General features: G+C 46.8%; 6 protein-coding genes across 6 annotated transcripts; 2 read left to right on the top strand and 4 right to left on the bottom strand.

Moving 5' to 3' along the window:
* Nucleotides 1-20: 20 nt before the first annotated feature.
* N7533_013227 (dihydrodipicolinate synthase family protein) lies at nt 21-968 on the bottom strand (the record flags this gene model as incomplete). Its single annotated transcript, XM_057109877.1, has 1 exon — nt 21-968. One exon carries the CDS (start codon nt 966-968, stop codon nt 21-23), a length of 948 nt encoding a protein of 315 aa, XP_056953462.1.
* A 1,060-nt stretch (nt 969-2,028) lies between these two features.
* N7533_013226 (uncharacterized protein) lies at nt 2,029-2,787 on the bottom strand (the record flags this gene model as incomplete). Its single annotated transcript, XM_057109876.1, has 1 exon — nt 2,029-2,787. One exon carries the CDS (start codon nt 2,785-2,787, stop codon nt 2,029-2,031), a length of 759 nt encoding a protein of 252 aa, XP_056953461.1.
* A 2,843-nt stretch (nt 2,788-5,630) lies between these two features.
* Nucleotides 5,631-7,152, bottom strand: N7533_013225 (uncharacterized protein; the record flags this gene model as incomplete). Its single annotated transcript, XM_057109875.1, has 2 exons — nt 5,631-6,284; nt 6,334-7,152. The coding sequence occupies 2 exons, from the start codon at nt 7,150-7,152 to the stop codon at nt 5,631-5,633; spliced, it is 1,473 nt and encodes a 490-aa protein (XP_056953460.1).
* A 2,021-nt stretch (nt 7,153-9,173) lies between these two features.
* N7533_013224 (uncharacterized protein) lies at nt 9,174-10,145 on the bottom strand (the record flags this gene model as incomplete). The annotated part of the gene is made up of 3 exons (XM_057109874.1): nt 9,174-9,308; nt 9,373-9,745; nt 9,841-10,145. The coding sequence occupies 3 exons, from the start codon at nt 10,143-10,145 to the stop codon at nt 9,174-9,176; spliced, it is 813 nt and encodes a 270-aa protein (XP_056953459.1).
* Nucleotides 10,146-11,197: 1,052 nt separating this feature from the next.
* On the top strand, nt 11,198-13,074 carry N7533_013223 (fungal specific transcription factor domain-containing protein; the record flags this gene model as incomplete). Its single annotated transcript, XM_057109873.1, has 3 exons — nt 11,198-11,595; nt 11,834-12,091; nt 12,141-13,074. The coding sequence occupies 3 exons, from the start codon at nt 11,198-11,200 to the stop codon at nt 13,072-13,074; spliced, it is 1,590 nt and encodes a 529-aa protein (XP_056953458.1).
* A 1,471-nt stretch (nt 13,075-14,545) lies between these two features.
* Nucleotides 14,546-15,022, top strand: N7533_013222 (uncharacterized protein; the record flags this gene model as incomplete). The annotated part of the gene is made up of 1 exon (XM_057109872.1): nt 14,546-15,022. The coding sequence occupies one exon, from the start codon at nt 14,546-14,548 to the stop codon at nt 15,020-15,022; it is 477 nt and encodes a 158-aa protein (XP_056953457.1).
* Between the last annotated feature and the right edge of the window lie 1,511 nt (nt 15,023-16,533).

Raw genomic sequence — 16,533 nt, 5'->3', positions numbered from 1 at the left:
GAACACACGAAAGTAAATCATTATTCGAGGCTCGCTTCAATACCTACTAGGGCTGCCGTTTGTGATTCTATAGCCTGTCTCTCTGCCTCGGAAGGCTCCACGTAGGGACGGCGTGGCTTCAGCTTTTCCAACGCCCCTTCGATCCCCGCAGCGACGGCTGTGTTTAGCGCAGCAGCATACTTGACAGACGCAATTCCAGTCTTGCATGGCTGCTCCGCGAGCGCTGCCTGTTTATGCAACTCCATGGCCTCTTTCAGCTTTCCCTGTTGATACAGCCTGTAGATATGGACTAATGTCTTGGGAAAAACATTCGCAAATCCAGCGATAGTGCCCGCAGATCCAGCAGCCAGTCCACCGATCAAAAAATCCGACTGTCCACCAAACGTTGCGAATTTCTCTGGGGGAAACTCAGCTGCAAGTCGAGTAATCTTTGCGACCGCACCACATGTCAGCTTGACGCCAACGATATTATCATACTTCTTTGCTAGCCTTGCAATTGTCGCAGAATCTAGATCAATTCCGTTGCAGACAGCCGGAAAGTTGTAAATAATAATTGGCAAAGGGCTAGCCGCGGCGACATCATCAAAGAAGTTGTCAATGACTGCGGGAGTCGTCTGTTTGCCGAAATAAGCCGGGGGTAGAAGGAGGACATAATTCGAGCCTGCATCGGCTGCGTCGATGATAAATTCCAGAACCTGTTTTGTAGAATGACCACCAACACCAGCCATGATCGGGTATTCAGGTCCACATGCTTCTCGCGCGACCGTGAGCAATGTTTTGCGTTCCTCGCGAGTCAACAAAAATGTTTCGGAATTTGTCCCCAGCACCACCAATCCAGCAAGTCCAGATTGTGATAGGTATTTGTAATATTTGGCTTGAGATACCGTATCGATGCTATCGGTACTATGGTCGAAGAAAGTGATTGTTGGAGCCCAGACGCCGCTGGGTGGAACTTTGGCAGACGACATGGTATAGGAAGTGGGACTTGTTTTTCAATTCTAGGAAAATACTATGAATGCCTATTTGATGAAATGTTCGATACCTGGGCATACTTAAGTCAATTTCAAGTTCCTGTGGACTTTTCCCCGCCTGAGGTATTTATCCGTCCGGACCTATCCAGGACTAGACCTGGCAAAACGGATAGGTACCTAGGTATACCCGTGGTATACCCGCGGTACCACGGATGCGGGTATAGATTCTCGTACCCCTAGGTGAAGGCTTGGCGGGTACAGGTATGGAATCTTATACCTGTACCCGCGAAGCCTTACCGAAGGTATACCTGTGACATATCCGTGCTAAGCTAAATAAGAAAGTACCCTATGATTTATAATTTTTTGTAAATTTAGTGGTTTTTCTTTTTCAAATATAGATATATATATATACCTAGTTACCGACACTATAATATTAACTTATCTTTTTGCTGAAAAATAATCGTATAGAATTGCCATAGCTATCAATATTACATACAACCCGTCTTCCGAGGTTGGGATTGCGCCATCAATATCGCGCGCAATTGCTAGTTATGGCTATCGCTATGTTAGTCACAATCTAGTTAATTGGTCTTTATAGATAAAGGTCGGTCTGGTTTCAAATTTTACTTAGATAGTACTCCAGGCTAGTATGAGTAGTTAGGATCTCCTACTTGCTAACTAGTTAGTATTTGGGAGAATGGTGGCAGTACCAGCTGGAGTACCCTGATGGTTAAATAGAATACATCTTCTTGCTTAAAATTACCAATTTCAACAAAACCTCAATATCTCAGGAACTACCGGTCGCAAAGCTCTCGGATTTTGGTACAATAGTATTTAAATCTTCTAATTAATATTATATATAATAACAATGGATAAGAACATGGGGCAGTGATAATGCTAAAATTACGTGCTGAAATAGTGAAGAATAGTGGAGAATATCGCGGGTACCGTTTACCCGTTTGCCAGGTCTACCAGTGGGAGCTCAGCCTGGGAGGCTATTATATTTCAGGTCAAAGACTCGAGATGGCCGAGCGACGTGACACTTTGATTTCATATGCTAAGAGAGGAAAATGCCTGGCCTAACAGTGCTAAGAGCAGACATAAGATCATAGACTGATGAGATCAATACATGACTTTGACCTGTCAAAGCCTCGCGCGGTAGCAGCTCTTGCAGACAGACCATAACCTCCTGCGTTGAAGAAAGCAGGATCTGATTTCCCTCCTCTGCCCCGTTTCTCGAGACACCTTGGCAGATGGCAGGGATACCTCCATTAAGAATGATCCATTGCTGTGATTTCGCCGTCTCGTCTGTGTCCAGGGCGAACTGCTGCGACATGATGGATGGGATACCACGAGCTGAAGATGTAGCATCATTGGCGGCGATTGCTCCATAAATCCACAGGCATAAGCTTACCTGGTACGTGATAATAGCATGAAAATCCGTGAACTGTGACACAGGAATTTCGCGCAAGTAGCGGACTGCCTGGCCAGCATGTGAAACTGCCTGTCGGGCCTTGCAGCTCTTGCTCCAGATTTGAGCGCTCCGATATGCAGCTTTGGCTTCGTCTTGGCCTTCACGGCCAGCCGCCAATTCGAAATGACCGAATGGAGCGAAAACGTGCATAGACAAAAGTTCGATCAATAAAGACCTGTGGACAGCGTCTTGACTTTTGTGGCTTTCGTTGATCATTCGTGTGCTTTGCAGAAGGCGTTGCAGTCGCTGCTCTTCACCTTCATTGAAAAGGATATGTATTCGCGTCATATCATTATCTTCAGACTCACAAACAGTCAGATATTGTTGGTAGTCTCGGGTCATGGAAGAGATGCAATGAAGGAGGATCAACTGAGCACAGTCGGAGTCATATACGTCAGGCAGTGACACGATTATCAGTGGATTTGCGAGTACTTGACGTGCCGAGATTTTTTGGAGTGGCCCATGAGAAACAAGTGTGAGGTAGACCTGTTTCCACTCCAAATATGTCTTCGCTGTCCACAGTCGTCGATGATATGGAAGTGGCAGCAATAACTCAAAGCATGAAACGGGCATCCTAGTACCCGTTGTGAGCGACCCTTTTGAGCAATGCACTTGCATGTGGAACACAATTCTATCAAACTTAGCGATTTCTTTTGAGTGAGATAGGTCAATAATCTTCAAAATTTACCTCTTAAATGATTCTTCTTCCACCCAGTTGCGCCATTTGGCTTCGAGCACTTCACCATGGTCATCGGGGGAAAGATTGATACCGTGGAAAGTAGCACCTCGATACCAGCCACCATACCGCAGCATCTTATATCGAGTTAGCTCAAGCAATTCTGAAAGGCAAGGCTTTACACTAACTTGGACTACGCATCCCACAACTGCTTCTGATATTTCCATCATGCGCCTATCTCCGCTCCATAATCCAATCTGAACAAAAAGTGCGAGAGCCTGGATATTTTGTAAATGGCGTGTGCGTATGATATTCTTTTCGAACTGATTGTCATGCCATTCTGATCAGCTCCTGATAAACGAAAGACGACATGAGTAGATATTAAGGAAAGCCTTACCACTTGAAAGAGATATGGGTGCAGAATACTATGGAGAGCTTTGCCAAACCCACGGATGGCACTATTCGTAGATTTCATGGCACTTGACGCGACACAAGCCATCAATAATTCTGAAGGTGCTTTGTTCGCATCAAAAGTGAAAAGATGGATCCATGAATCCTCTTCCAAGGCATGAGACTCGAGATACCTGAGCAGAAGCCGGCTCATTGCTTCAGCAGAAGGAAAGGAAGAAGCCACTTTCGTGATATTGTCTTTAGCACAATTATTGAGAATCATGGCAAGGATTCGATCCCTTGTATCTGAAGAAACAGTAAAAATCGATGCAAGGTATGGCGGGCTGGCCAAGTATTCATCAAACAAGTGAGAAGTTGGTTCCAAGCAAATATTTTTCTCTTCAGCCGCCCGGTGGTTCTGCCAGTCTGGATGCCAAGGACCTATTGTTTTCCCAAATGCCACTGTCACATTCGACAAGCTAAACAAGGAAGCAAAGACACTTTCAAGGTCACTTTGAGGGGTATCTTGCGACTGGGGAAATAGATCACGCATGAATGTTGAAACGGGGATGTTAGTAGATGTAAATGCGGCATCTCCGTGTTTTTCCGGAGAGGTGCCCAGTTGAGGCTGTCCTTGGGATGGATTCTCCAAGCGGGTCGCCTGTACCTTTTCTGGAGAATTCCCTGATGATGAAGAGTCAGCTCTCTGAGTCTTCGAGTCCCAATACGGCGAGCTGACCCTATGATATGGAACTCCGAGCGAGCGAGCCCGCAGGTTTGGTCGGTAGACTTACCTAAAGTGTGCCCCGAAGATTCCACAGATAGTGATGAGGGGAGATCTCTTTGCATGCAATCATGCAATATTTCCGGAAAGAGATCTCTAGGGCCATCAAAATTTCGACTTTCTCCCGTACAGCGTTGTGAAGCCGGGCTGGTCTTCCGCGAGCTGACAATGCGCATTATCGGTTTCTCGTAGAGTGGCGTAGGCCTGATACAAGGCAAATCCCGCCTGCGACATCTTTGACAGCACTCATTGTTATCACATCGCGCCTTCGCCGTCGCACAATTGTCACATGCCTGTGAGGCGCGGGGCCCACGGCGTTGTCGCTGCCTGCCTGCTTCTTGGCGTGACCGTCCCATGAACGGAGTGACTGGAAAACACTCGCGTGGTGTCAATGCAAGGGATGCCGGCTGGGGGACCTGCCTTAAATCCACCTTGGTGATAATTGCGCACAATTTTTCTCGTTGCAATTATAGGCGATGGCCGGGAATGGCAGTAGGGAAGACGGGGTGAGGCGTCGGATTTGAGGCTTCATGAAGTTAAATCAGGTTAAAATGCGGGGGGATGACTACGCGGCCTGTGGCGTTCCGCTGAAAGGGACCCTTTCTATTGAGATTGGTAAACACCATAGGACGACCAACCTCTAGTCCACTAATCAATGTGGACATCTATGAGAAGTCTTTTCCGCTGAGGTGGATTATGTTGAGTTCATTCAGTCTATGTGAATTCTTTTAGACCTTTTCGCGATTATCAGCATGTCAAGTTCGATGCCATCAACCATGTAGAACTTTCATGAATGATTCGAGCCATGGGATGTTCATAGAAACATTTTACTGTCAAAATAATCACGACTCATACCTCTCTAGACTATTTGTTTTCGCTTTTCTGAAAAGACCAAGAAGGGACATATGATGAGCGGTGGGTATTATTTTAAAGCTTCCCTATGGTAGCGTGGGAAGTGGACCACGTCCCGATAAAATTCTCCAGACCAAAGGGTTACAGCTGGCCCACTCTAATTCCGGGTCCTACCATCCCTCTATACCTGCAGTAAATGGAAAAGAAAAGCTGGATGTCGAGGATGTCACTCAAATGGATCTATTTTCGAACGATACACGCAGAGTCATAATCCATCGTGCTGAGTACTCGCGCGTTGCCTGGTTCCGATATTTGCAAGATAAAGATAGCATCAAAATTGAAAACACTGTATCTACACAAATTCCGTTCAAAGCGGTGGGATTATTGGTGACTTTGGAGCATAAGTCGAACTCAGGTTCAGCAGCAGAATTATTCCTGTATAGCGAAGTGTAGCGCTGGCATCGTCTTTTGAGCGTAGTGCAATTAAAACCCCAATATCTCCTCGAGACTCTCTTTAAGTAAAGTAGATCTTTCCTGCTCCTGGGTCGCTTGGCCTCTCCATGCAACAATACCATCTGGTCGAATAAGCAGGGCTTCATCAATGCCAAGCTGATAAATCGCTTTGAATCCGCCGCTCAGGTCAACAAATCGACTCGAGTCTCCCGAAATCTTGTAAACATCAATATGCACGGATTGCGCGACGGCCGCTTTCTCCCACGACAGGAGTTCTCCAGCTACTAGCAGCACAAAGTTTCTCTTTAATAAATCGAGAGTTGACAATATGACTTCTGGCCTCGAGGTGTCACGAAGTGCAACATGTGGAAGCCTAGCACCGATATGAATGCCGGGAGTGTGCGGGTCTTGCCAAGCCCCGGAGAGGGGCTCTGCAGAGGGAATCTTCTCTGAAACAAACGCACCCCTTGTATATCGATAGCCAAGCTCACAAGTATCGTCTGGAAGTTCTCTGTCGCGAACAATACTTGGGTCTCTAAGTACTCGGTTTGCTAGCCGAGCAAAAGCTTGTCGCATGATTTGTTCAGCTGCAGCCTGTCGCTCAATGGTGTATGACTTGAGCAATGACGGCGACGCTTTCTGGTCGATCACATAAGCAAGTTTCCAGGCAAGGTTATAGGCGTCCTATCACGTATTAGCTTCGAGTAAACCTGTGCTCGTCAGGGCGTCCTACCTGGATACCTGTATTGCCGCCCATACCACCGGTTGGTGGCATAACATGCGCAGCATCTCCAGCAATGAACACTCGACCATTTTTACTAGAGTATCTTTCTGAGTTGAGTGCCGCAACAGTCCAATAGGAGACTGACTCGATTTCTAATGGGAAAGTCTCGTCCAGACCAGACGCGGCATAGAAAGCTTCCCGGGCCTCTCTTTCAGTAATCGAGTTGGGCTCAAAGTCGTCTTTCGTCCCGGTTTTGGCGACAATCATAAAGCCTCGCTTGCCCCCATTCTCAAGTCTAAAGCCAGCGGACACGTCTTTGTTGTTCACGTACGTAACACCATGCACGGCACGCGAGCCAAGATAGGGAGTAAGATTGGCCGTGAAGTTGATTGAAAGGTTGTTGCCGAAAACTCCGGGGCCTCTCCACTCAATGCATTCTTTCCGCCGGGTGGCACTCCGATTTCCATCACAGGCAACCAGGTACTGTGTCTTGTACTTGACGTACTTATCCGTCTGGATATCTTGACAAACAACGATCACTCCGTCTTCCTGCTCTTCGTAGTGCACGACCCGGGTTCCAAAACATTGCTCTGCCCCGAAACGATGCGCCTCACGACGAAGCAGCGGCTCGAACATATTTTGAGTCAACCACAAACGCTTGCACGGTGTAATCTTGGCAGTTCGAGCGGGATCTGCCTCTTGCATTCTTGCGAGAACCTTTCCCCCAATGAGTTTGTCGACGATAAGCATTCCAGCGTTCAAGTCGAAGTCGGATGCGCTCTCGGTTTCCATTTCGCCATCCAAACCCAAATGCCTAAAAATCTCCATTGTTCTTAATAAAAATAGTGCAGCTCGAGGGTGCGTCGCGGTCGATGGATGACGATCGAAGGAAATGGATTCGATACTATATCAAGCAATCATCTTTAATACGAAATGTCCGGGGTACGGCTTGGATTTTCTCCTCACCCGTAGTATCCCAATAGAATGCTTAGAGTCATTCCGACCATGCTCGAACCAATTATAATGACCGGCCAGCTATCTTCCTCCAACGGAATTTTTGAATGATCAAAATCACGAAAACTGAACTCAGTATGCTGCGCTCCCCGAAGGACAGTTTCGTCTTTGTGTGTGAGGTCGCTCATAACGTCTCGTTGAATACGTATAACAGGCGAGGGTTCAGACCGTTTAATCAAAAATTCTTTTATATGATCCAACCAGGCAGCTAAGTCGCTTTTATGGTGTCTCCAGAGACCCCCATCTTACGTGGGGCCGACCGACGGATTTTAGTGTTGAAATATCGCTCGTAATGAATCCAAGTTACTCCCTATCGCGTACTCGCCGGGATCCCGATGGTTTGCCCCCGCACTCCGGGATCCCGGCCCAGTGGGGCCGATTTCGTGGAGGTTGTGTGATGCAGCAGTAAATTATATTTAAACTCTGGATTGAGAAGGAAAGCTTTGGAATAGATTCAGATTCAGGCCAACTACCAGTTGAAATCCAACCTCTGGTCATTATGTGCACGGCGAAAGTATATGGCTCCATCTTCTCGACATGCACCCAGCGCGTTCTGGTTATGCTTGAAGAAGCTAGAGCTACATACGACTTGATCGATATAGACATGAGAGCAGGACAACACCATGTATGAAAAACATTGATGTTCTTGCGGAGAACCTGGATGATTCCGATATTCCCCTCTTCTTGAACTGCAGCTAAGACTGGCCCAGGACCACTCGTATGTCGCCGACAGGCACCCGTTTGCAAAAGTTCCTGCTCTTGAACATGGCTCAGTGAAACTATTTGAATCCCGAGCCATATGCCGCTATCTGGCAAAAGAATATTTAGGAGAAATTGACATGCTTGGTCCTGAGTCCGGGTTGGCACTGTTTGAGCAGGCGGCGAGTGTGGAGTACTCGTACTTTGAACCCCCAATCAAAGGGTTGGCCTACGAGAAGATGTTCAAAAAGTTAGGCCATTCCAAAGCTGTTCAAATTGTTTCCCCGTGCTAATTGAATCAGGATGATGGGACACGGAGAACCAAATAACGAATTGGTGTCCACTTACGAAAAGCAGATTTGTCAATGTTTCGATTATTACGAGTCTCTCCTTGCGAAGCAAACTTATCTGGCAGGCAATGTAAGCCTACTTAAAGAGGAAAAATACAAAGTCACCGGAACTGACACATGTATGGCTACAGGCTTACACTATGATCGATATTTTCCACCTTCCTTGGATTGCATTTCTGGCAAAGCTAGACCTGTGGCACGAAATTGAAACACGGCCGCATTTACTAGCTTGGTGGAAGGTAGTAAGCGAACGGCCCGCATGGAAGGCCGTTTCCAGCAAGGTTCCGTAAAGAATCGTATATCTGTGGGCAGTTCACTGGAAGTTCCCGTGCGACGTAGCGCCGAGACTCGGATTTAATTGTCCTCCATTCGGATTTCTTTCTATGTCCCTCAATGGCTAGTAGGCTGCACGGCTTTTATGTACAGTGTATTAGATACCTACTTTTCAATCCGCCCGGAGTTTTTACATTTAGCTCTGCGCGCATATGAGGTTAGATCCTTGGAGTTAATGTAACAAATCAAGCTTCCTGTGAAATCACACTAGCATGACATTATGTCCTGACCAGGACCCACCACCTAGACCGTATGCTTCAGTCCATTTTGATGACGATGGTAGATCTCAGAATACAATGTGAGGCAAAGCCGACCCTTGTCTCCGTTCTTCCCATGCTGCCTCACAAGGTTCTCGACTATCGGTCCAATTTCAATTATCATGGAAAAGTCTACAACTCAGACTCTCGGCACGGTCCAGCTTCGTCATGAGGTAACCAATGAGATTATTCTGAACTAAGTAGAATTACGGTGCATAATAGTTGCACTTGCTTGGTGGTTTGGGAAAATTAGAGTATCAGCTATCACAACATTTTCTCTTCTTCCACTGGCGAACACAATAGCCTCCGCAATATCATCAGGTGTCAAGGGCTCGCAGCCTCTACTAAACAGTCAGCGTAAGATCATTATTTCTCTCTTGGTGGTTCTGAGTGACTTGCGCATAAACAGCTTTCGCTTTGTCTTTGTCGCCGTAGAACCGTACCACGGAAAAATCGGTTTCGACTTGACCAGGATCTATGCATATGATTCGAATCCGAGTTGAAATAAGCTCTTTGCGCATGCTTTCGGTAAACGAACGAACAGCAGCTTTCGTCGCGCAGTAGATTCCGCCGCCAACATAAGGTTCACGACCTGCAATAGAGCCAATATTGATAATATCACCGGACCCAGCGCCATTGTTCAGCTTCAACATATTAGGTAAAATAGCCTGGGTCATATTGATGAGACCATTCACATTTGTCGCAAACATAACATTGATGTCTTCCTCCAAGATTTCCGGTGACTTTGCGACACCTTTCACGAGACCCCTGCAAAGGACAGGTAATAATATTAGCAATATATTCTCACTAAGCAAAGACTATCTCGATCATCTCGTTGCCTTTCTTTGCGGGCGAAAACTAACGCATTATTCACCAAGACATCGACCTGTTTGAACTCAGCGGGTAACCTTGCTACTAAAGTGCGCACGTCATCTGGATTGCTAATATCAAGCTGCACAGGTAACACTTTGACACCATTGCCGATTTCCTTGACGATTTCAGCCGCTATCTCGCGGAGATAGTCAATTCGTCGTGCAGTCAATATCAACTTTAAGTCTTGAGGACAACTGCGAGCAAATTCGAATGCAGTAGAGCGGCCAATCCCAGATGATGCTCCAGTTATCAGTATAGTTTTTCCATGGAGACGTTTTGAGACTGCAGTGGTCATGGCGACTAGGTGCTAACGATGAGATGGAGGTAGGTAATATGGTGATGGTGTGAACAGCGAAAATATTAAACTCTTGAAAGCTCTGGAGATCATTTTTTTTATATTTGCACTGGCAGCTATTGGAGTATCCACCATGTGGCCTTTTCCGAGTGTTTATGATTTATGACATACTAGTTTGTCGGGACGGGGAGAAATGCAACTAATCTATGGAGGTAACCTATGAAAAGATTTCCTAGCAGTGGGACGGTAAATCCTGTATTGATCACGATTTAAATTTTCTCATAATTATTCATGTTGTGGATACCAAAATGTATACTCCGTACTGATTCGACTTCCAGGATTATGCCTCTTCCTCCATTTCCTCTTGGCACGGAAAAGGACTCGGTCTTCCTTCCGCGTCTCTCCACTTTCGACCCCAGGGCGAGACCCGGAGCTCCCTTGCTAATTCTACCCAACTGTTTCTCAGCTTCAAAGGTTCCGTTTCTCACTCTCACTTTTCCGTCTGCACATGCGTAGCACGATCCACAACTTACATTACCGGCCTGATGGCTTCATCCCGCCGTCCTGAGTTTTCGCCAAGTCTTACGGCAAAACAAGGACCCCCGGCTCACAAGAAACGGAATCGAAATAAGGAAAGGGTGAGGGTAACCAGGGCTTGTGACAGATGCAAAAGGTGAGAATTCTTGCGGGTGGTAATTTTCAGCCCCGCTGACGAGATATACTCTCCCAGACGAAAGATCAAATGCAATGGCAAACAGCCATGTGAATTCTGCGTTCGCGCAAAAGACAAATGTACCTTTGCCTCGGCCTATTGCCGCGGTCGGCTTCCTTCAATCACCCCTGCATTGGGCCACAATCCTTGTAGCAGCACTGTTATCCCAACGGGTGAACTTGCAGCCAGCACGAATGCTTTGTCTTCGAGTCAGAGCTATCGTACTATCATCCCACGAACAGAGCTAGCCCCACGCAATTCACGGAACATGAAAAACCAAGAGGACCTATCAGTGACACATCCACTCACTCGGCATTCTCCAGAACCACATCAGCCGGAAATGCACGGTCAATACATCGGTCCTGCGTCAGGGGTATCTTTCCTTTTGAGGATTCAAAAACGTCTCCGACAAGCGATCTCAATTTCGAAGGCTAGCAGCATATTTACATTCGGCGATGCACCTCTACAGGTTCCAGAATCCGATCCATCCTTCTGTATGATGCTACCGAGAGCGGACGCTCAACGCCTTGTGGATCGTTATTTTGATTTTGCAATGCCTACTTATCGATTTTTGCACAGGCCTACTCTCCAGTCATATTTTGATGAGTTCTATGACACACTAGGTATAATGGAAGATACGCAGAACACATCCGCCAAGATCGCCTTGCTCTTCATGGTCTTCGCCCAGGCAAGAGTATATATGCCAGACAACGACCGACCCGGTCCATCTGATTTAAGGTAGATCCTTCTACTCATCAAAATTTACGAATCGGATAACCATTCTGATCGCGCGAAGTACACGATACTTTTTAGCAGCAGACCATCATTTATCCAGAGAAAAGGGTTCCATACGCCTGGCCAGTGTGCAAGCAAGATTGACTCAATGCTGTTATCTTCTCACCCAATCTCGCATAAATCACTGTTGGAGTCTTTTCGGAACTGTCTCTCACCTTGCACTTGCCATTGGACTTAACAGAAATCGGCCACCCGATACTTCCAGTGGACTGGGTCGTATCGAATCAGAGTGTCGTCGGCGAACCTTTTGGTGCGCCTACACACTAGACGCCTACCTTAGTGCGGCACTAGGAAGACCTCGCACATTTCATGATAACGACATTGACAGCGATCTCCCAGCATGTGTCGAAGACGATGATCTGACGAAAGAGGACGACTATAATCTTTCAACTCCGGCCAGGGGTTCATCGACCATGCTGGCCGCAATTGCACATATGAAGTATGCGCAATTCTCTCAAGAAGCATTTGACTTTTCACTGACAGGTTAGACTTGCGCAGATTACTAGCAGGATATTGACCAGCCTTTATTCAGTCAAACCTGTGCCGGCCTCGGACCGAGCAATTGCTGTCGAACAGATCTCAAAAGACCTTCATCAATGGCGCTCCGAGCTGAGCCGCTTCCTAGACGTTGACATTTATAGCACTTCCTTTCTAATATCTATCTTCCAGCGACAGAGAAATGTTCTCAATCTAACTTATTGGCACGCAATTATCCTCACTCACAGACCGTTTGTATTGAGTACCCTCGCGCGACTGTCGCAAAACGGCAGAGACAACGCCATACAGGAGGACGCGCAGACGGAGAAAAACCTGAAAGAGTGCATCGACGCTGCAATGAATACAGTCAATACAATCAGTGAAATTACAGAGAGCCGACAACTCTTCCGAGCATTTTGGGTCTGTCTCCACTGGCGGTCCTTTTACAGTGCTCGGCTGACTGAAACTCAGATTACGGCCTATTTCGCTTTCAATGCGACGATTATGCTGTATATTCATGTGATACAACAATGCACATCACCATCGGAGACTTTTATCAAATACTTCGCGGCCGCCTCTCGCTGCCAATCTCATATTGCGGCTATTGCTGAGAAGGGATCACTATCGGAGCGCTATTGCCTAGTACTCGAGGAGCTGCGTGTCGAAGCCTTGCGTCAAGTGAAGCATGCGCACCCAAATGAAACATTCGACTCTTCAATAGATGGGCGTGGGACCGGGGACTTTTTTCAGAATCAATTTCATTCAACGGAGCAAAGCCCCACTGCTTCATTTGATGTTACAGGGTTTGACCAAGATCTAGTAATGGATCTCGATGGTAATCTTCCTAACTATCTATCCCCTAGTTACTCAGGGTGGGAGCAGTTCACCTCTTTGCTATCATCTGGGCTGGGGAATATGGACGGTTTTATCAGCTACGATCAATGAAAGTATGATACCCTGCATCACACTCCAAGGTTTCCGGGTTCTAGAGTCAGGACATCTATTATATGATGTTAGTCCCTGGAGCCATTCAATATCGCTATGATTGATCATTTAATCCAATTTCTTAAAAAATATAGTACGATATATGCAATCTTTTCATAGTTAGAAGGCATATGTGTGTCGGCGTTCAATTCAGGTCCGAAAGTCCGGGTACCTCAATAGCGAGTCTATTCTCATTATACTAGATAAAATCCCAACCTCTTCCCTTTAAGGACCCCTGGAAAAATTGTCAGCTATTTTTGAACCGGATAAGGGGGGGTTTGAATATTCTGAAACAAGGCTACTAAATGTAGCCATCGGAAATATAACATTGAGCATTTCAACTTCGATGGGCTTCTTCTGATCATTTTGAGCACTGACCAGGTGAATAAGCTAGCCGAGGTGCGCACAGAGTCAGCGGCATCAGCCGCCACAGTTATGTACATCATTTGATGGTTCCAAGGATGCAGCTAGTACGGCACGCTTCTCGATCTCAATGAATCCGCGTGTTGAAAAAATGGTCGATTCCAACGAACAACGTCCGAATAGGAATTCCACACGCGACAGAGTGGCAAAACTCGAAGGAATTCCCATGATTCTTTCTTTCTGGTGACTCGCGGAGGCTATTCCTTGGCAAATCAAGGTTCAACTCATTCCGTCTGCTTATGGGCTAATGTCGCCGGTCTCGTATACGTTGGTCACCTGCCTGTTTTCTTTAGCAGTGGGACGATTGAGACACCACCAACAGTATCTTCTCGGATATTTGTGATGATGAACTAGTCATCAAAATAAAAATTGCTAGGCCTCTTCGGGATTGAACTTGGCAACCTTGTCATTCAACTCGGGGATGTAACTATGTCTCAGAAGTCTCCCCGCAAACTCGGTTATAGTGAGGCAATCAGGGTCCATAGCTTACGAGAACCTGACCGCATCTTCTTGCCCTGCATGTTTCTCATCGCTCGCCTCGCTTCTCATAGGGAGGTAAAATCTTTGTCCGAGCACATCTGAGACAACTCACTGTATCGATGTGCGGGTTGACCTGCGCTCACGCCACAGAAATTGGACCTTCACGACCTTCAGTCTCTCTAACGTACTGCCCGTTTCTCCGTTCGACGATCATGCTATACGAGCTCTTCAATACTCAGACATACCATGTAGTTCTTCGTAAATTTTCAAGCCTGTTCCATTCGCCTTAATGTCTCAGATATTATCAGAAAGATTCACTAATTTTGAGACCGGTAATGTGCAAGTAGACGTGTCAATGGAGTGTCAGAACCCCGCTGCTCTCCAGATAGAAGTCGGAATGAAAAAAAAAAATCTATATAATGACCGTTGATCACTACCTACCGTCCACCTGGGCAGTGAATTATTTCTTTCCAAATTCAATCTATCACCAACCACACTTTACTTCTACAACCAATCTCATATTTTTAAAATGCACTTCTCTACTGCCGCTATTGTTGCTGCCGTGGCCACTTTGGCACCTCTTGCCAGTGCTGTTGGGAATGCTAAAGTTGTCAACAAATGTGGCTTCCCCGTCTACCTGTGGTCTGTCGGAGGCTCAGTTGGCCCCGCGAAAACAATCAAAGCAGGTGGTACCTATTCCGAGGTCCTTCATCATGACCCGGCTTCTGGAGGCATTGCCATCAAGCTTACCACCGTTCAAAATGGACTTTACAACGGAAGCCCTCAGACGAATTTCGCCTATACCTTGGATGGCCAGAACGTCTGGTATGATCTCTCCGACGTCTTCGGCGACCCATTTTCAGGTCACGCTATCGGCGTCAAAACCTCGCTGAACTGCCCGAAAATCTGCTGGCCCAATGGCGTTGCCACGAGCGGTGCCAGTCAAACCAAAGTCTGCGGTGCAAATTCCGATGTTACCCTCACTCTCTGCTCTGGCACCTGCTAGATGATATCATCCTCTCACCGTGAATTTTGGCTATCTAAAGGGAAAGGAATTGTAGCAAGAGAAGGGGGGTTCAAAACTATTAGGAATTATTCAATAACAAAACTCAGACCTGATGACCTCAATCAACTACAATGACAATATCTTGAAAGAATCCTAGGATGTATGATGACTCTATATCTTGTTGCCTATTTTGAATGCTAAGCCAGGTTCCATTATGATTTGGAACTACTCTGGTCAATCTCAAAGGTCCCACTTTCCTCCTGTATTGATCATCCAACCCGCCCAACCTCGTAGCCCAATTATATCAACTTGAAGCATGCGCCCTGGTACTTAGGGAAACTAAGTATTTGAGGTTAACTGGATGCTTCGGCAACTGCTCAGACTAAGCCCCATTGCCCTAAAGAAATTTTCGTAATATGGTTTCGAGCTAACGTTGGGGGAACTCTCCCCGGTAGCTCGTATGTTGCCATCCTTGTCGATCGCATCTCTCGTCATAAATAGCCGCAGACCCTGATTTGTTTGACAAAAGGTGGTATACGCAACGAGGGGTTTATAGATGGAAGGGACACCCTGTGGAAGCCTATAAGGAATGCCGTAGAACTTTTTTCCAGGATCAGGGGTGTCAAGTTCCGCAATTGAGCTGTCAGGGTAGGGGTGAGTCCATTTTCTTTTTAAAATATCGGAAGAAGACTTACGTTGCGGAAAAGCCCTCCGGCACATGGTGAGGGTCGACGACCCGAACTTCCGCTATCCCCGGATAGCCCTCGTGCGCTTGAGTGCGACCCTTGTAGGCAATGAGACGTCCAAACACGTCCATCATCAGAGTGTTATGCTTCAGATCAGTAGTCCCAAACGGTGAGCTGATATCGGAGCTGCTATCCCGGTCAATAAGATAAATGCCGCCATCCGTACCAGATGCCAGAATTGAGTTTGTCTCGCCATCCATCACTATCCGGAATCCAGCGTTTTTTGTCTCCGGCTTTGGCATTCTATTCGCCAAATCGGTGAGTTCCGGCGGGTTGGTTCCGGTGTCGTACCCTCCATACTCCTCGTTCACTTCGTTGATGACGCCCATAGATCCTTGGGAATTCTCGTGGACCCAGCCATTTGCCCTGCAACATTTATGATTTAGAAGGGTTGTTTCTTTCGAAGAATCTCGGGAAAGAGGCACTTACGTGACACAGCCCAAACTTCCCTCGTATAGAGTCGTATCGAGGAGATCATAGTCCCACACATCAAGGGCCGCCGCATGGATTCGATTCTTAGCACCAGCACGAACTTCCACACCATTAGGACAAGTGTCTGATGTTTCACCAAAGCTCGCCTTTGCCTGGACATAGACAGATGGGGTGTTGACGACGCCAATTGTCTTCTTGAACTTTCCATTCAGCACGTCTATTCCGCACTCCAGTGAAAAGGGCAGACCGAGGTCGCCTGTCGCCTTGAAGTTACCAGATGCCCGGAAGACAGGGGTGACATGAGCCCCAAGGCCAGATAGATTGCTGTCATGT

Source organism: Penicillium manginii (genome assembly GCF_028828005.1).
Source record: "Penicillium manginii strain IBT 31320 chromosome Unknown utg000010l:1.0-1143873.0:1.0-1144522.0, whole genome shotgun sequence".
Lineage (NCBI taxonomy): Eukaryota > Fungi > Ascomycota > Eurotiomycetes > Eurotiales > Aspergillaceae > Penicillium > Penicillium manginii.
This window is presented reverse-complemented; position numbering and strand designations above follow the sequence as displayed.